This window comes from Periplaneta americana, chromosome 5 (assembly GCF_040183065.1).
Source record: "Periplaneta americana isolate PAMFEO1 chromosome 5, P.americana_PAMFEO1_priV1, whole genome shotgun sequence".
Taxonomy (NCBI): Eukaryota; Metazoa; Arthropoda; class Insecta; order Blattodea; family Blattidae; genus Periplaneta; species Periplaneta americana.
The window spans coordinates 55,874,149-55,895,140 of record NC_091121.1 but is presented as its reverse complement, the minus strand read 5'-3'; the positions used below and the strand labels follow the sequence as shown (position 1 = coordinate 55,895,140).

Genomic DNA, 20,992 nt, shown 5'->3' with positions numbered 1-20,992 from the left:
GTCACTGAACCAGAACGACAAACATGTTCCGTATCAGCGTCTCGTAGAGCAGTGGTAGAGTGCTCACTAAGTGATTCGAAAGTTGTGAGTTTGGGCCTGGTTCAAGTTTTCATTTTACTTTTTAACCGTTCTTTAGCGATATAAATAATATTCAAATTATCATTTATATTCTGTTATCGTTTTTATCGATATAAATAATATTCAAGTTATTTATATTTTGTTATCGTTCTTTTAGCGATATAAATACTCTAATATTAACGTTATCATTTTTTGTATTCTGTTATCGTTCTTTAGCGGTGTAAATAATATTCAAGTCATCATTTGTATTCTGTTATCGTTCTTTAACGATTTGAAGAATATTCACGTTATTTATATTCTCTTATCGTTCTTTAACGATTAAATAATATTCAAGTCATTTATATTCTGTTATTGTTTTTCGCGATATAAAGAATATATATTTTATGTAAGTAATTATTATAATATAAATAAACTTTTTTTTGCAAAATAGGTTATTTTATTTCAATAATTAATTATATATTATATAATATCTTATATTAATTAAACAAACCGATAGTTATTATTCATATTCTGTTATCGTTATTTCGCGATATAAATAACATAAATTTAACATTAGATTTGTAACAATACAGTTGCATAATACTGGTATTAGTTTTTTCTTTTTACATTATTACATTATACTATCTTGAAAAACAATAAAATGAAAAGGAGTGACGAGAAATTGAACCTGAGACGTTGACATCTAAATTCTAACGTTCTTCCGTCTGAACTACAAGGACACAAGTATAGAAACATTTGCGGAAAAATTGGCCCTATCTCCCTCCAAGATTTTCTGATGATTTGTAGAACCTAGTCCAGGATGCGGGGGGCAAAAGCTAATTGGGATTTCCCAGTCTCCGATCGGGTCAAAAATCCTGACAGAACTAATATTTAACCCTTGCGGTGAATTCCGGTGAAGTCCGGAGGGCTCAATTAGTCAAATCTACTCTCCTCATCTCCACGCTTGAGCTCCCTGGGATCTAATAAGATGCTAAAGAGACAGTGGTGTGCGGAAAGCAACGGGAGGTTACCGCATTTATCCTTCCCAAGAAAAACTGCAAACATGAGCAAAGGAAGCTTTTAATAGAAAAGGGAGCATCTTCTGCGGACCTCTCGAGAAAGAACTAAGGAAGAGACTAATGAAGTGCATTGTGTGGAGTGTGGCATTGTATGGGGGAAAACATAGACATTACGACAAAATGAAGAGAAAAGAATAGAAGCATTTGAAATGTGGATGTAGAGAAGAACGGAGAGTGTGAAGTGGACAGACAGAATAAGAAATGAAGTGCTGGAAAAAGTGGGTGAAGAAAGAATGATGCTGAAATTGATTAGAAAGAGAAAAAGGAATTGGTTGGGTCACTGGTTGAGAAAAATAATAATACACTGACAAATTATCGATCACTATCGATTAGTAAGGATCAGGTATTTTTAAATACATACATACATACATACATACATACATACATACATACATACATACATACATACATACATACATACATACATACATACATACAGTCGGCCTGGGTAGCGTAGTCGATATACAGGGACAACATTTTATTTTTACTTCAACTTTTATTGTACCTTAGTTTTTTAATGTACTTCACTCCCACCCCTTTTACTAACAAAGTTCCTCCACACAGAATCAAGGCCGCAGTACTGAGTTAGTGATTATAGTACCTTTCATAAACATGTTCGCGTTTTCCAGTGACAAAAACTTCCAATATTGAATCATATTTTCGCACAGGTACTGTCGTCCGTTTGCTTACGTCGCATCCCGATTTCCCCCACCTGCTTCTGCTCGCTCCACTGTAAAGACTATTGGCTGGACTTTCTTATCTCTTTTCTGAAAACATTAATTTCTGTTAGGAATTAATTGGACATCTACGTAATATTATACAGCTGTTTAAAATAACTTAAATAAAAGGGCCTCGTTAAGTAATTAACTATCACGTGATCCCCCCCCCTTTCTACGATCCGGCGACATAACCACTTGGACGGACAGTAGATAGCATGTCTGAGTAATTTTATCTGTGCGGGTCGGACAGAAGTGAAGACTGAATTTACAGTACGTAAGGTACTCTATGATAGAGTAGGTGCAGGATTATTTCAACATGAGTTACTAAGAATGAAGGACGAAACTGGTAATTGGAATTAGATGAAATAGTCTATAGTGCGATAATAGGCACAAAAGAACTGAAGCCTGTATCGAAATGAACGGCCACCATTTAAAAAAATATGTTTAAATATCCATATCATGATTATTTTTCATTTTAACATCATTCTCTATATCGTACGCTAATGTGCTGCAGACAGTATAATATACACTGCATAATGAATACGTTCGCATGGATAACTCAGTTCGTGAGTAAGAACACTCATTGTTAATACTGTACTGTATTTTGATTAAACAAAACCTAATGAAAATTATCAAACTCAAAATCGCGATATTTCCTAGTTTACGTAAATGGATGAACTACTTTTCTTCCCTCCTGTACCTAGTAAAGTGATTTGTTTGTATTTTACGCCAGTATCATCGAACTCCAGTCGTGGAAGGAGGTAGCAAATGGTGTTTCCGGGTCTCAATCATTAATCCAAAGGAATAGTCAGGTTAATATTAAAAATGTTAGTAAAAATAAAATGAGGTGCGGGTTCGATCCGGATCCAGGTCGATGGCATTTAAATGTTCTAAAATAAGCCAGGCTCATGGCAGTAGATTTACTGACATGTAAAAAAAATCTCCTGCGGGACAAAATTCCGGCACACCGACGACACTGATATAACCCCGGCAGTTGCGAGCGTCGTTAAATAATGGGAATGGGTCAAATGGACTCAAGCCATGAAGTTGATAATGATGATGATGATGATGATGATGATGATGATGATGATGATGATGATGTTGATGAAGCTTACACGAACAAATTATCGATCACTATCGATTAATAGGGGTCAGGTATGTTTGAACGCCAGTGTACATGAATATGAAATAAAATACACTACAGTGTTATAGAAAGTAAATATTCTATTTCATTGTTTTAATTCGAATATATAAATTTCAAGCAATCATTTGGATTTCCTTAGATGCCCTCTCAAATTTTTTGTGGAGATATTTCAAGAAATATTTGTTCAGTCTTCCACCATCCTATATTGTGTTAATAAAATTATTACTAATAACTAGATATATCTTGCAAATTTGTTCTTAGGAATTTTTTCTTATCGCTTTGCGTGGTACTTCACTACAAGGATGTGGTTACTTCTTACATAATACATCATATACCGCGTATTTCACGGTAGAATCCCATTGAGTTTTGTGGGTAGTGTATTGTAATAAACGGTGAAGATATCAGCATCTTTAACTGCGACAAGTGTTTGTGTAGGTCTGTAGATTTATTCGAACTCGATTTTGAAAACAATTCATTTAATTTACAGTCATTTCTTGTGTTCAGTAAGATGCAGGCATCTGTTATATGTGTATTATTATTTATCCTACATCTCGGACAAAGCTCCAGGATTTTAGCTGCTTTTCCTCATAATGGTAAAAGCCATTTCTCTGTTTTCGAGCCCTATTTACAGCAACTTGCTGCAAGAGGCCATCGGCTTTTGGTCTTGAGTCATTTTCCAAGGGAAAAACCTCTGCACAACTACGAAGACATAGACCTCAGAGGAATCTTACAGACGAATAGAACTAACAACATCCTTGCATTCCAAGACATTACATATGGAGGACAAGTTCGCAGTGCTTTTAGAATTAGTATGTGGGGCAGTGAGTCGTGTGAAAAGACATTGCAGCATCCGGTAGTTCAAGACGTTATCAGTTCCAATCAAACTTTTGACTTACTCCTTGCTGAACCCTTCTGCACTGATTGCTTTTTGGCTTTTGCCCACAAGTTTAAAATCCCTATCGTTGGTTTCAGTTCTTGTTCGTTCTGGCCGTGGGTACCCGGAAGGGTTGGAAATCCTGATAATCTGTCCTATGTGCCGATGCAATTCGCGACCTCTTCAGATAGGATGAACTTCCGTGAGAGATTCTGGAATACATTCTGGTACTTGTTTCACCGTCTTCACCATCCTGTCCTTTATGATGCTCCTCATTATAAAATCGCAAGGAAATATTTTGGTGAATCTCTTCCGCCGTTATCTGAACTCGCCATGAACACAAGTCTGATCCTCGTGAACGACCACTTCAGCTTGAACAGGCCGCGGCCTCTTGTACCCGGAGTCGTCCAAGTTGGAGGCATACACATCAGACCCAAGAAAGATCTGTCACAGGTAAGATTCATTCTCTCTTGTTAGAAAAAAAAACATATTCATTCACAAAGAGATGAAGTCTTGATTGCTGATCTTCTTCATTAGCTAGGGTGACAAGAATTTCTTAAAAAAAAAAAAGGATATTTTTCATGAATCGTGCGTCATGCAAAATTCAATTGTTGGTTACAGTTTATACGTCATTAAATATTTATTATTACACATACTTTTGCATCAGGCATTTAACGTATGCGCATAATCGGTCTTTGTGCGTATTTGTTGCTGCTCCCGTATTTCTTCAAGATTTCTCTATCTTTTGGCACTAACTGATAAAATTTCGCACACGAAAGATTACAATTATACGGCACTTATAATACTGCTTCAAGTGTACCCATTTCCAAGCTGTTTCTTTCTTCTATTACTGAAATTTCATGTAGGAGAATAATATCCTTTCAACATTTGCATTGTTGAATGGAATTGCAAAAACGTACACTTCCCGCTTGGGATCTGCAAATATGAGTGACATCACGCGGTGGGTAGAAGCAGTACTATAGGTATATGCTCGCGCATGCGCACTCTCTGTTTTACAGGCGAAGCTATAGTGAGGGTCACATAAGAATAGTACCTAAGAGCAAATATTGCAGTCTTGTCAGTGTTGCCAACTGTTACCAAATATCACACGATCCTACGTACTAAATGACTTATTTACTTACCCTACTTTATGTTGGAAGGTTATTCTAAATAATTCAATAATTTGTAACATATTTTCGTAGGCAAACTGTACGGGAAAGAGATCAATATGTCAAGTATTTTGTCTGAAATACGAAATTCATTTGTTTTACTAAACAATTGACTCACGAGACCTAACCTAAAAATGTATCTTGTTTGACCACATGAAATTATTAGTACCAACTCCGAAAACTTACCTGACTATCTTCTATATATATAATTTGAACTGGTAATGGAAATTACGGGAAAACGGCTGAACGGATTTTAATGAGTGACCCCTCATTTTCATGCCTGGCATCCAAAGTTTTTTCGGAAAAGTAGTAGTTTTCAGTGAACTATCAATTTTCCTACATAATTTTCCTATTTTCCAAAATCCACCTGTTGTCAGTTTTGAGAACTAATTTTATTGAATCACGGCCGACTTGATTGAATTTCAGAACAAAACACACAATACAACAAACAATAGGCTATTACACGAAGGCCATGACCTGCAGGATTGCCGACATATTTAGAGTTCAGTTCAATTTGTTATTAAAAACTAATTCTGCAGTGTATAATTTTCTGAGTTCAGCTGTGTATTGGATATTCAAATCTACGAAACTTGAGGTGGTTTGATGACATTATTACCATTAGAAATTAAATATTATTATAGTTAATTTCATGATGCGTCTATTCTTCATTAATTGTACATAATATTGATGCTATATTGATGATATGAAAGTGAAACGTTTTGAGGTTATGTAAGTAAGTGTAGAGAATATCTTAATTTAGATCTTCATTTCTATAATTTACTGAGTGACTGCTATATATAACTACAAAACTTAAGTAAGATAATAATATTGTTATTAAAAATCAAATATTTTTATACTTATTAAACCAGTGGGGTTGGGTCTTTTTCATATACTTAATGGCGGTGTAGCTCAGGATATGGACCAATGGCGGGCTTATGTGAGGGCGGCAATGAACCTCCGGGTTCCTTAAAAGCCAGTAAGTAAGTAAGTAATGGCGGTGTAGTGTAGATATTGATATGTGTCATTGCCTTCAGTATTGGCTCGAGAGAGCGCAAAAATTACAGTTCCTGAGGAAAGATAAAGAGGTATTACTTACTGATAAAATAAGAGGCCTAGAAAATTTTGTATTCTCCAGATCATTTCAGCAAGATCTCTTATGGCCGGTTTCACCAAGCTTCTTTAATTCAGCACAAACGACTTGTCAACAAATGGATCGTTTAAATTTAATGGGATCTTTAAAAGTTGACGGTTTCACCAAGCCTCGTATCTTTAAAATTAACAGGCGTTTACTAACGAGGGGATTTTGTACTTGTATCTTGCATGTTTTGTTTTTCATACAACCATGGCTTCGAAATCGCGAATTTCATTGGTTACATATGATCATGGCTGACTTAGTTCAGCATGAGGAAACAATCATAGGCAAACGGGTAAGAGGCAGTAATTTTAAGAACATCTTCCTAAATACAGTATGTTGTCATACCGCAATTAAAAACAAAAAGACAGATGCTTCCAAATGTAAATAGTAGGAATGTAGAGCAGTTAAATTGTAACTTCTAAAGGAAATCTGAGAAAATTTAGCGGACTATAAGGCCGACAGCTTCAAACTGATGGCACAATTAATTATATGCAAAGCATTCTAAGCAGTTATATTAGGCCTACATTTAGGACGGGAAATCGCTCTTCCATAAATTGCATACTACTTTTCCACAATATTTCATGTAGATTTATGTAGTACCCTGTAACAATTTTGCCATGCTTGTGTGGCAGGATTCAGGAGAGGTATTATTAAATTGGATTTTAAGGGGTATCCATTGTCTCCTAAAAGAAAATCTCTTTGCACCCTTTTCATTTAAAAGGCATCCTCCTTTGGAATGTTGTGCTATCCGTGTACACCGTAACATTATCTTACACCGAGAAGAATCTGTTGGAGAGGCGTTAAGTGGGTGATTCCTGTCTGTCGTATTCTAACCTATTACAATTTCAATAAACTAGCGCTGAGGTAGTTCTGCTGGTTTCAGAAGTGAAAATCGTTGAATTTATAAGTGATTTTTTTGTGGTAATGCAGTTGATCGTATATGCAAGGCATAACAAAAAGCTAAACTAATCAAACGTAATCTGTCACAGATTCGTATGTGCAAGGTGTATAAGCAAAGTACGAAGGAAACTACCTCAGCGCTAGTTTAGCCACAATTTTTCTATGCGGAGGTTACATAGGCCTATGCAATTGTTTGAATATTGAATGAAAAACAGATCTTCTATTGCAGAATCTTTTGGCTATATTACTGCCAGAATATACGATTGGGACATGTACACAATCTATGTTGTCTGTGACAACATAAAATTTAGCTATAAGCTGATTAGGCCTATAGAAATAATGACTATTGTAATGTTGATGTACGTCTGATATTTTATTCACATATCTAGACAATACAGCTTTTGATACCCCGTTCATATCATCAATTATTATTTCAAAACTTCCCGCAACGTTATCTTAAAGCGAGAAGAATCTGTTGAAGAGGCGTTAAGTAGGTGATTCCTATCTGACGTATTCTAACTTATATTCAGTTTCTTCTAGAATCATTCTTACTACTTATTTCCTTAATGTGTAGCTTTCGTGGAATTCTTTATCACTTAAATCTTCAAAATGATTATTCCGAGTGTTATTACAACATAAAAGTTCGTCGTTACGTTTAAGTTCTAAATAAAGAACTTCATCACCGAATAATTACGTCCGCCATGTTGTTGACTTCTTAACGCATCGTTACTGTTTTAACGCGACGAATAGGTCCTAATAAATTAACGATGAATTTAAAGATGCGTTAGCAATAATGATACTTGGTGAAACACAAAATCTGACTAACGTGTCATTAAATTACTTAACGAGACGTTATAATGATAACGAAGGTTGGTGAAACCGGCCATTAGTAGGATAAAATGATTTTACGCTCTACATTTCAAGTTCTACATGCAGCAGCTATACGAAAATGCTATTGTTCGAAAGCTTAGCAAACCTGACATTTTTTTAACTTTTGCCTACAATCCACAATGACCTGAAATAGCTACTGCTATCGTCTTGGCATTGATACTTGCGTTTTCGTGTTGAAACTCAAAAACTGAAGTTGGATAGGTTCAAGAAAAAGTATTTGGCCTAAAAAATCCATTCAGAGGGAGTATGTTTCATTATTATGGAAGCAAATAACTATCAAAAAGACAAGTATTCTTCATTGAAAATAAATCTGAAAAATGTTTATTTGAACGTCTAACGAACTTAGTTTGCAGCAGCATTTGCTACACAAGCCACTAGTAGTCTTGAATTATAACCACAACGCAACACATAACATTACTATTATGTATTAATATTAATACTGATATTAATTAATTATTAGTATGTTCAAATTTCATTAGTTTCCTGTAACCGGCTCAGAAATCTATTACAATTTTAATTTCATGAAACTCCAGTACCGATAATGTCTGTCTCAGCTGCCAACATAACAATTACAAAATCACTACCATTTGTTGTATTTGTCTGTATCGAAATTCGAAACGAAGTTGGCAAAAGAAAATTCAACCTGCAAACTAGAAAATCACCACAATCCACTAGCATATATAGTAATGGGGGAAAAATGGTTAGGTTTCACCCTTGGGGTGTGAAGTAAGCTGACCCGGACTACAATGGCCGCTATGCTTTCAGATTCCAGGCGACTAGTGTACCTATCGGTATAACGTTACAAACAACGATAATGCAATTTGCCTGCGCTCGTAACTCAACAATGGGTAACTGATAGTTCATGAAAATAATAAATTGTGCTAGCAGTACATGCGACTATAACAATTTCCCTGTTAATGATATTGCAAAAAAAAAAAAAAAAAAAAAGGAAGTAGTAGGGCCTATTCCGAAGTAGTATTTCGGGACAGCGGAAACAAGGCTGAAAAACCGTCGCCTGGTCACTCTATCATTACCACCGTGATATGTCTGCAGAAAAAAATGAGCTTCACGAAGGCGACACATACTTCCTTATCACACGCCTTAGACATTTAGCAACAATTCAGTTCCTCTATATTAGTGTTGTCACGAAATCAGTACGGAAACTTATGATTTTCAATTTATTCGTTCGCTGCGTGCTTCGTTGTATAAGACTGCAGCGTTCAGGCAGGGATGTAGATAGTGTTACAGTAAGGCCCGTAACACACTACAGCGAGAACTATGAACTATGTAATATGTGGACACGGCTTAGCTTATCTTCACACTACAGCGAGAAATATGCTGTTACACAGTGGAGCCATCTCTGTATAGATAATTAAAACACGAGTTTTTATTATGTCATATGGAAGGCAGTTTGATCAAAAACTTTGTATATAATACCACAGTCTAGTATATACAGTCACGAAGCTTGAGTTTTGAGGGTGCTAGGAACAATAGACTGTGCAGGTACTATTTCGCATTGTCTGTAATGAGGCGATATTAGCGATCCTAGTGGTTAGCAACTATCTATGGATGCATATTTACTATGTACTGAGCTTCGTGACTGTATCTACTAGACTGCGGTATGACTGCTACACGCGTGCTGTCACTAGAACGAAATTCAAGAACACCACGTAATAGAACGGAATGACATCGCTGCTCGTATAGTAGCGAATAATGTAAGATCCCATATCTGACGGTGCCTTTAAATAGATTCTGATTTTTTAAAACAAAAACACAAAAATATCTCATAAAACGTAATTTCGTTCTTATTTCGCAGAAACACGTGGATACATTTCGGATTTTGTATTCAATTTCACATTTTATCGCGGATTAAAGAACTACACTAGAACACTTAACATGCTTCTAAATATAAAACTACTTATTTTGGCAGTTTTTGGGCATATTTGACATTTATCGTAATTGTAAAAATCTACCATCTCTAATCAATTGTATCAAGTTATTTGTTTAATACAGGCGGCCTTTAGTCATAATGTTCATAATTCATTTAGTGTTCTGCCCAAGGGCAGGTCTTTCACTGCAAACCCAGCTTTCACCAATCTTTCCTATTTCTTGCCTTCTTCTTTGTCTCCTGATATGATCCATATATCTTAATGTCGTCTATCGCCTAGTATCTTCTTCTGCCCTGAACTCTTCTCCCATTCGCCATTCTTTCCAGTGTATCCTTCAGAAGGCAGTTTCTTCTCAACCAGTGACTCGGCCAATTCCTTTTCCTCTTCCTGATAAGTTTCAGCATCATTCTTTCTTCACGCACTCTTTCCAACACAGCTTCATTTCTTATTCTGTCTGTGCACTTCACACGTTCCATTCTTCTCCATATCCACATTTCAAATGCTTCTAATCGCTTCTCTTCACTTTGTCGTAATGTCCATGTTTCTGCCCCATACAACGCGACACTCCATACAAAGTACTTCATTAGCCTCTTTCTTAGCTATTTTTCCAGAGGTCCACACAAGATGTTTTTTTTTATTAAAAGCTTCCTTTGCCATTGCTATTATTCTTTCCATTTCCTGGCAGCAGCTCGTGTTACTGCTTATACTTATACAGGAAGATCACTTTATTTTTACTTCAACTTTTATTGTACCTGAGTTTTTGAATGTACTTCACTCCCACCCCTTCTACTAACGAAGTTCCAACTGTCCTCCACACAGAACCAAGGCAGCAGTACTGAGTTAGTGATTATAGTACGTTTCAGAAATATGTTCGCGTTTTCCAGTGACAAAAACTTCCAATATTGAATCATATTTTCGCACAGGTACTGTCGTCCGTTTGCTTACGTCGCATCCCGATTTCCCCCACCTGCTTCTGCTCGCTCCACTGTAAAGACTATTGGCTGGACTTTCTTATCTCTTTTCTGAAAACATTAATTTCTGTTAGGAATTAATTGGACATCTACGTAATATTATACAGCTGTTTAAAATAACTTAAATAAAAGGGCCTCGTTAAGTAATTAACTATCACGTGATCCCCCCCCCTTTCTACGATCCGGCGACATAACCACTTGGACGGACAGTAGATAGCATGTCTGAGTAATTTTATCTGTGCGGGTCGGACAGAAGTGAAGACTGAATTTACAGTACGTAAGGTACTCTATGATAGAGTAGGTGCAGGATTATTTCAACATGAGTTACTAAGAATGAAGGACGAAACTGGTAATTGGAATTAGATGAAATAGTCTATAGTGCGATAATAGGCACAAAAGAACTGAAGCCTGTATCGAAATGAACGGCCACCATTTAAAAAAATATGTTTAAATATCCATATCATGATTATTTTTCATTTTAACATCATTCTCTATATCGTACGCTAATGTGCTGCAGACAGTATAATATACACTGCATAATGAATACGTTCGCATGGATAACTCAGTTCGTGAGTAAGAACACTCATTGTTAATACTGTACTGTATTTTGATTAAACAAAACCTAATGAAAATTATCAAACTCAAAATCGCGATATTTCCTAGTTTACGTAAATGGATGAACTACTTTTCTTCCCTCCTGTACCTAGTAAAGTGATTTGTTTGTATTTTACGCCAGTATCATCGAACTCCAGTCGTGGAAGGAGGTAGCAAATGGTGTTTCCGGGTCTCAATCATTAATCCAAAGGAATAGTCAGGTTAATATTAAAAATGTTAGTAAAAATAAAATGAGGTGCGGGTTCGATCCGGATCCAGGTCGATGGCATTTAAATGTTCTAAAATAAGCCAGGCTCATGGCAGTAGATTTACTGACATGTAAAAAAAATCTCCTGCGGGACAAAATTCCGGCACACCGACGACACTGATATAACCCCGGCAGTTGCGAGCGTCGTTAAATAATGGGAATGGGTCAAATGGACTCAAGCCATGAAGTTGATAATGATGATGATGATGATGATGATGATGATGATGATGATGATGATGATGATGTTGATGAAGCTTACACGAACAAATTATCGATCACTATCGATTAATAGGGGTCAGGTATGTTTGAACGCCAGTGTACATGAATATGAAATAAAATACACTACAGTGTTATAGAAAGTAAATATTCTATTTCATTGTTTTAATTCGAATATATAAATTTCAAGCAATCATTTGGATTTCCTTAGATGCCCTCTCAAATTTTTTGTGGAGATATTTCAAGAAATATTTGTTCAGTCTTCCACCATCCTATATTGTGTTAATAAAATTATTACTAATAACTAGATATATCTTGCAAATTTGTTCTTAGGAATTTTTTCTTATCGCTTTGCGTGGTACTTCACTACAAGGATGTGGTTACTTCTTACATAATACATCATATACCGCGTATTTCACGGTAGAATCCCATTGAGTTTTGTGGGTAGTGTATTGTAATAAACGGTGAAGATATCAGCATCTTTAACTGCGACAAGTGTTTGTGTAGGTCTGTAGATTTATTCGAACTCGATTTTGAAAACAATTCATTTAATTTACAGTCATTTCTTGTGTTCAGTAAGATGCAGGCATCTGTTATATGTGTATTATTATTTATCCTACATCTCGGACAAAGCTCCAGGATTTTAGCTGCTTTTCCTCATAATGGTAAAAGCCATTTCTCTGTTTTCGAGCCCTATTTACAGCAACTTGCTGCAAGAGGCCATCGGCTTTTGGTCTTGAGTCATTTTCCAAGGGAAAAACCTCTGCACAACTACGAAGACATAGACCTCAGAGGAATCTTACAGACGAATAGAACTAACAACATCCTTGCATTCCAAGACATTACATATGGAGGACAAGTTCGCAGTGCTTTTAGAATTAGTATGTGGGGCAGTGAGTCGTGTGAAAAGACATTGCAGCATCCGGTAGTTCAAGACGTTATCAGTTCCAATCAAACTTTTGACTTACTCCTTGCTGAACCCTTCTGCACTGATTGCTTTTTGGCTTTTGCCCACAAGTTTAAAATCCCTATCGTTGGTTTCAGTTCTTGTTCGTTCTGGCCGTGGGTACCCGGAAGGGTTGGAAATCCTGATAATCTGTCCTATGTGCCGATGCAATTCGCGACCTCTTCAGATAGGATGAACTTCCGTGAGAGATTCTGGAATACATTCTGGTACTTGTTTCACCGTCTTCACCATCCTGTCCTTTATGATGCTCCTCATTATAAAATCGCAAGGAAATATTTTGGTGAATCTCTTCCGCCGTTATCTGAACTCGCCATGAACACAAGTCTGATCCTCGTGAACGACCACTTCAGCTTGAACAGGCCGCGGCCTCTTGTACCCGGAGTCGTCCAAGTTGGAGGCATACACATCAGACCCAAGAAAGATCTGTCACAGGTAAGATTCATTCTCTCTTGTTAGAAAAAAAAACATATTCATTCACAAAGAGATGAAGTCTTGATTGCTGATCTTCTTCATTAGCTAGGGTGACAAGAATTTCTTAAAAAAAAAAAAAGGATATTTTTCATGAATCGTGCGTCATGCAAAATTCAATTGTTGGTTACAGTTTATACGTCATTAAATATTTATTATTACACATACTTTTGCATCAGGCATTCAACGTATGCGCATAATCGGTCTTTGTGCGTATTTGTTGCTGCTCCCGTATTTCTTCAAGATTTCTCTATCTTTTGGCACTAACTGATAAAATTTCGCACACGAAAGATTACAATTATACGGCACTTATAATACTGCTTCAAGTGTACCCATTTCCAAGCTGTTTCTTTCTTCTATTACTGAAATTTCATGTAGGAGAATAATATCCTTTCAACATTTGCATTGTTGAATGGAATTGCAAAAACGTACACTTCCCGCTTGGGATCTGCAAATATGAGTGACATCACGCGGTGGGTAGAAGCAGTACTATAGGTATATGCTCGCGCATGCGCACTCTCTGTTTTACAGGCGAAGCTATAGTGAGGGTCACATAAGAATAGTACCTAAGAGCAAATATTGCAGTCTTGTCAGTGTTGCCAACTGTTACCAAATATCACACGATCCTACGTACTAAATGACTTATTTACTTACCCTACTTTACGTTGGAAGGTTATTCTAAATAATTCAATAATTTGTAACATATTTTCGTAGGCAAACTGTACGGGAAAGAGATCAATATGTCAAGTATTTTGTCTGAAATACGAAATTCATTTGTTTTACTAAACAATTGACTCACGAGACCTAACCTAAAAATGTATCTTGTTTGACCACATGAAATTATTAGTACCAACTCCGAAAACTTACCTGACTATCTTCTATATATATAATTTGAACTGGTAATGGAAATTACGGGAAAACGGCTGAACGGATTTTAATGAGTGACCCCTCATTTTCATGCCTGGCATCCAAAGTTTTTTCGGAAAAGTAGTAGTTTTCAGTGAACTATCAATTTTCCTACATAATTTTCCTATTTTCCAAAATCCACCTGTTGTCAGTTTTGAGAACTAATTTTATTGAATCACGGCCGACTTGATTGAATTTCAGAACAAAACACACAATACAACAAACAATAGGCTATTACACGAAGGCCATGACCTGCAGGATTGCCGACATATTTAGAGTTCAGTTCAATTTGTTATTAAAAACTAATTCTGCAGTGTATAATTTTCTGAGTTCAGCTGTGTATTGGATATTCAAATCTACGAAACTTGAGGTGGTTTGATGACATTATTACCATTAGAAATTAAATATTATTATAGTTAATTTCATGATGCGTCTATTCTTCATTAATTGTACATAATATTGATGCTATATTGATGATATGAAAGTGAAACGTTTTGAGGTTATGTAAGTAAGTGTAGAGAATATCTTAATTTAGATCTTCATTTCTATAATTTACTGAGTGACTGCTATATATAACTACAAAACTTAAGTAAGATAATAATATTGTTATTAAAAATCAAATATTTTTATACTTATTAAACCAGTGGGGTTGGGTCTTTTTCATATACTTAATGGCGGTGTAGCTCAGGATATGGACCAATGGCGGGCTTATGTGAGGGCGGCAATGAACCTCCGGGTTCCTTAAAAGCCAGTAAGTAAGTAAGTAATGGCGGTGTAGTGTAGATATTGATATGTGTCATTGCCTTCAGTATTGGCTCGAGAGAGCGCAAAAATTACAGTTCCTGAGGAAAGATAAAGAGGTATTACTTACTGATAAAATAAGAGGCCTAGAAAATTTTGTATTCTCCAGATCATTTCAGCAAGATCTCTTATGGCCGGTTTCACCAAGCTTCTTTAATTCAGCACAAACGACTTGTCAACAAATGGATCGTTTAAATTTAATGGGATCTTTAAAAGTTGACGGTTTCACCAAGCCTCGTATCTTTAAAATTAACAGGCGTTTACTAACGAGGGGATTTTGTACTTGTATCTTGCATGTTTTGTTTTTCATACAACCATGGCTTCGAAATCGCGAATTTCATTGGTTACATATGATCATGGCTGACTTAGTTCAGCATGAGGAAACAATCATAGGCAAACGGGTAAGAGGCAGTAATTTTAAGAACATCTTCCTAAATACAGTATGTTGTCATACCGCAATTAAAAACAAAAAGACAGATGCTTCCAAATGTAAATAGTAGGAATGTAGAGCAGTTAAATTGTAACTTCTAAAGGAAATCTGAGAAAATTTAGCGGACTATAAGGCCGACAGCTTCAAACTGATGGCACAATTAATTATATGCAAAGCATTCTAAGCAGTTATATTAGGCCTACATTTAGGACGGGAAATCGCTCTTCCATAAATTGCATACTACTTTTCCACAATATTTCATGTAGATTTATGTAGTACCCTGTAACAATTTTGCCATGCTTGTGTGGCAGGATTCAGGAGAGGTATTATTAAATTGGATTTTAAGGGGTATCCATTGTCTCCTAAAAGAAAATCTCTTTGCACCCTTTTCATTTAAAAGGCATCCTCCTTTGGAATGTTGTGCTATCCGTGTACACCGTAACATTATCTTACACCGAGAAGAATCTGTTGGAGAGGCGTTAAGTGGGTGATTCCTGTCTGTCGTATTCTAACCTATTACAATTTCAATAAACTAGCGCTGAGGTAGTTCTGCTGGTTTCAGAAGTGAAAATCGTTGAATTTATAAGTGATTTTTTTGTGGTAATGCAGTTGATCGTATATGCAAGGCATAACAAAAAGCTAAACTAATCAAACGTAATCTGTCACAGATTCGTATGTGCAAGGTGTATAAGCAAAGTACGAAGGAAACTACCTCAGCGCTAGTTTAGCCACAATTTTTCTATGCGGAGGTTACATAGGCCTATGCAATTGTTTGAATATTGAATGAAAAACAGATCTTCTATTGCAGAATCTTTTGGCTATATTACTGCCAGAATATACGATTGGGACATGTACACAATCTATGTTGTCTGTGACAACATAAAATTTAGCTATAAGCTGATTAGGCCTATAGAAATAATGACTATTGTAATGTTGATGTACGTCTGATATTTTATTCACATATCTAGACAATACAGCTTTTGATACCCCGTTCATATCATCAATTATTATTTCAAAACTTCCCGCAACGTTATCTTAAAGCGAGAAGAATCTGTTGAAGAGGCGTTAAGTAGGTGATTCCTATCTGACGTATTCTAACTTATATTCAGTTTCTTCTAGAATCATTCTTACTACTTATTTCCTTAATGTGTAGCTTTCGTGGAATTCTTTATCACTTAAATCTTCAAAATGATTATTCCGAGTGTTATTACAACATAAAAGTTCGTCGTTACGTTTAAGTTCTAAATAAAGAACTTCATCACCGAATAATTACGTCCGCCATGTTGTTGACTTCTTAACGCATCGTTACTGTTTTAACGCGACGAATAGGTCCTAATAAATTAACGATGAATTTAAAGATGCGTTAGCAATAATGATACTTGGTGAAACACAAAATCTGACTAACGTGTCATTAAATTACTTAACGAGACGTTATAATGATAACGAAGGTTGGTGAAACCGGCCATTAGTAGGATAAAATGATTTTACGCTCTACATTTCAAGTTCTACATGCAGCAGCTATACGAAAATGCTATTGTTCGAAAGCTTAGCAAACCTGACATTTTTTTAACTTTTGCCTACAATCCACAATGACCTGAAATAGCTACTGCTATCGTCTTGGCATTGATACTTGCGTTTTCGTGTTGAAACTCAAAAACTGAAGTTGGATAGGTTCAAGAAAAAGTATTTGGCCTAAAAAATCCATTCAGAGGGAGTATGTTTCATTATTATGGAAGCAAATAACTATCAAAAAGACAAGTATTCTTCATTGAAAATAAATCTGAAAAATGTTTATTTGAACGTCTAACGAACTTAGTTTGCAGCAGCATTTGCTACACAAGCCACTAGTAGTCTTGAATTATAACCACAACGCAACACATAACATTACTATTATGTATTAATATTAATACTGATATTAATTAATTATTAGTATGTTCAAATTTCATTAGTTTCCTGTAACCGGCTCAGAAATCTATTACAATTTTAATTTCATGAAACTCCAGTACCGATAATGTCTGTCTCAGCTGCCAACATAACAATTACAAAATCACTACCATTTGTTGTATTTGTCTGTATCGAAATTCGAAACGAAGTTGGCAAAAGAAAATTCAACCTGCAAACTAGAAAATCACCACAATCCACTAGCATATATAGTAATGGGGGAAAAATGGTTAGGTTTCACCCTTGGGGTGTGAAGTAAGCTGACCCGGACTACAATGGCCGCTATGCTTTCAGATTCCAGGCGACTAGTGTACCTATCGGTATAACGTTACAAACAACGATAATGCAATTTGCCTGCGCTCGTAACTCAACAATGGGTAACTGATAGTTCATGAAAATAATAAATTGTGCTAGCAGTACATGCGACTATAACAATTTCCCTGTTAATGATATTGCAAAAAAAAAAAAAAAAAAAAGGAAGTAGTAGGGCCTATTCCGAAGTAGTATTTCGGGACAGCGGAAACAAGGCTGAAAAACCGTCGCCTGGTCACTCTATCATTACCACCGTGATATGTCTGCAGAAAAAAATGAGCTTCACGAAGGCGACACATACTTCCTTATCACACGCCTTAGACATTTAGCAACAATTCAGTTCCTCTATATTAGTGTTGTCACGAAATCAGTACGGAAACTTATGATTTTCAATTTATTCGTTCGCTGCGTGCTTCGTTGTATAAGACTGCAGCGTTCAGGCAGGGATGTAGATAGTGTTACAGTAAGGCCCGTAACACACTACAGCGAGAACTATGAACTATGTAATATGTGGACACGGCTTAGCTTATCTTCACACTACAGCGAGAAATATGCTGTTACACAGTGGAGCCATCTCTGTATAGATAATTAAAACACGAGTTTTTATTATGTCATATGGAAGGCAGTTTGATCAAAAACTTTGTATATAATACCACAGTCTAGTATATACAGTCACGAAGCTTGAGTTTTGAGGGTGCTAGGAACAATAGACTGTGCAGGTACTATTTCGCATTGTCTGTAATGAGGCGATATTAGCGATCCTAGTGGTTAGCAACTATCTATGGATGCATATTTACTATGTACTGAGCTTCGTGACTGTATCTACTAGACTGCGGTATGACTGCTACACGCGTGCTGTCACTAGAACGAAATTCAAGAACACCACGTAATAGAACGGAATGACATCGCTGCTCGTATAGTAGCGAATAATGTAAGATCCCATATCTGACGGTGCCTTTAAATAGATTCTGATTTTTTAAAACAAAAACACAAAAATATCTCATAAAACGTAATTTCGTTCTTATTTCGCAGAAACACGTGGATACATTTCGGATTTTGTATTCAATTTCACATTTTATCGCGGATTAAAGAACTACACTAGAACACTTAACATGCTTCTAAATATAAAACTACTTATTTTGGCAGTTTTTGGGCATATTTGACATTTATCGTAATTGTAAAAATCTACCATCTCTAATCAATTGTATCAAGTTATTTGTTTAATACAGGCGGCCTTTAGTCATAATGTTCATAATTCATTTAGTGTTCTGCCCAAGGGCAGGTCTTTCACTGCAAACCCAGCTTTCACCAATCTTTCCTATTTCTTGCCTTCTTCTTTGTCTCCTGATATGATCCATATATCTTAATGTCGTCTATCGCCTAGTATCTTCTTCTGCCCTGAACTCTTCTCCCATTCGCCATTCTTTCCAGTGTATCCTTCAGAAGGCAGTTTCTTCTCAACCAGTGACTCGGCCAATTCCTTTTCCTCTTCCTGATAAGTTTCAGCATCATTCTTTCTTCACGCACTCTTTCCAACACAGCTTCATTTCTTATTCTGTCTGTGCACTTCACACGTTCCATTCTTCTCCATATCCACATTTCAAATGCTTCTAATCGCTTCTCTTCACTTTGTCGTAATGTCCATGTTTCTGCCCCATACAACGCGACACTCCATACAAAGTACTTCATTAGCCTCTTTCTTAGCTATTTTTCCAGAGGTCCACACAAGATGTTTTTTTTTATTAAAAGCTTCCTTTGCCATTGCTATTATTCTTTCCATTTCCTGGCAGCAGCTCGTGTTACTGCTTATACTTATACAGGAAGATCACTTTATTTTTACTTCAACTTTTATTGTACCTGAGTTTTTGAATGTACTTCACTCCCACCCCTTCTACTAACGAAGTTCCAACTGTCCTCCACACAGAACCAAGGCAGCAGTACTGAGTTAGTGATTATAGTACGTTTCAGAAATATGTTCGCGTTTTCCAGTGACGAAAACTTCCAATATTGAAACATATTTCAGCACAGGTACTGTCGTCCGTTTGCCTACATCGCATCCCGATTTCCCCCACCTGCTTCTATTCGCCTCTCTGTAAAGACTAGTGGCTGGGCTTTCTTAGCTCTTTTCTGAAAACGTTAATTTCTGTTAGGAATTAATTAGACATCTACGTAATATTATGGAACTGTTTAAAATAACTTAAATAAAAGGGTCTCGTTAAGTAATTAACTATCACGTGATTCCCCCCCCCCTTTCTACGATCCTGCGACATAACCACTTTGATGGACAGTAGATAGCATGTCCGAGTAATTTTATCTGTGCAGGTCGGGCAGAAGTGAAGACTGAATTTACAGTACGTAAGGTACTCTTTCACAGAGTAGGTACAGAATTATTCAACATGAGTTACTAAGTATGAAAGACGAAACTGATAATTGCAATTAGACGCAATAGTCTATAGTGCGATAATAAGCACAAAAGAACTGAAGCCTGTATCGTAATGAACGGCCACCATTTTAAAAAATGTGTTTAAATATCCATATTATGATTATTTTTCATTTTAACTTCATTCTCTATATCGTACGCTAATGTGCTGTAGACAGTATAATATACACTGCATAATGAATACGTTTCCATGGATAACTCAGTTCGTGAGTAAAAACACTTATTGTTAATACTGTACTGTATTTTGATTAAATAAAACCTAATGAAAATTATCACACTCAAAATCGCGATATTTCCTGCTTTACGTAAATGGATGAACTACTTTTCTTCCCTCCTGTACCTAGTAAAGTGATTTGTTTGTATTTTACGCCAGTATCATCGAACTCCAGTCGTGGAAGGAGGTAGCAAATGGTGTTTCCGGGTCTCAATCATTAATCCAAAGATATAGCCAGGTTAATATTAAAAATGTTAGGAAAAATAAAATGATGTCCCTGTAGTACACCCCAAAAATTTGAAGTTGTCCACTTGCTCTAATGCCTCATTTAAAATTAGCAAGTTTACTTTTTATATGTATGTGTATATGTATGTATGTATGTATGTATGTATGTATGTATGTATGTATGTATGTATGTATCCAATGCCTACCCACCTTCTTTATATTTCTTTCTATGACCATGGTCTTCGTCTTATTTGCATTTGTCTTCATCCCATACTGTCCACAGCTATCATTTAGCTCCAGTAGCATATTTCTCAGTATCATCTCCTGTTATCCTAATAACGCCAGATCATCAGCAAAAATCATAATGTATTAGGTCTGATTC

At 36.1% G+C, this 20,992-nt stretch overlaps 1 protein-coding gene across 1 annotated transcript; it reads left to right on the top strand.

Annotated features, from left to right (window-relative positions):
• The first annotated feature begins 3,425 nt into the window (after positions 1-3,425).
• On the top strand, positions 3,426-13,398 carry LOC138700415 (UDP-glucosyltransferase 2-like). The gene is made up of 3 exons (XM_069827033.1): positions 3,426-4,326; positions 12,610-13,305; positions 13,390-13,398. Exons 1-3 carry the CDS (start codon positions 3,508-3,510, stop codon positions 13,396-13,398), a joined length of 1,524 nt encoding a protein of 507 aa, XP_069683134.1. The 5' UTR covers positions 3,426-3,507.
• The last annotated feature ends 7,594 nt before the right edge of the window (positions 13,399-20,992 follow it).

What these genes read in the sequence shown, in the direction of transcription:
- LOC138700415 (XM_069827033.1), top strand. Translation starts at nt 3,508, where the DNA reads ATGCAGGCATCTGTTATATGTGTATTATTATTTATCCTACATCTCGGA. An exon ending in CCAAGAAAGATCTGTCACAG is followed by an intron (nt 4,327 to 12,609) that starts GTAAGATTCATT and finishes CCCTATTTACAG; the next exon opens with CAACTTGCTGCAAGAGGCCA.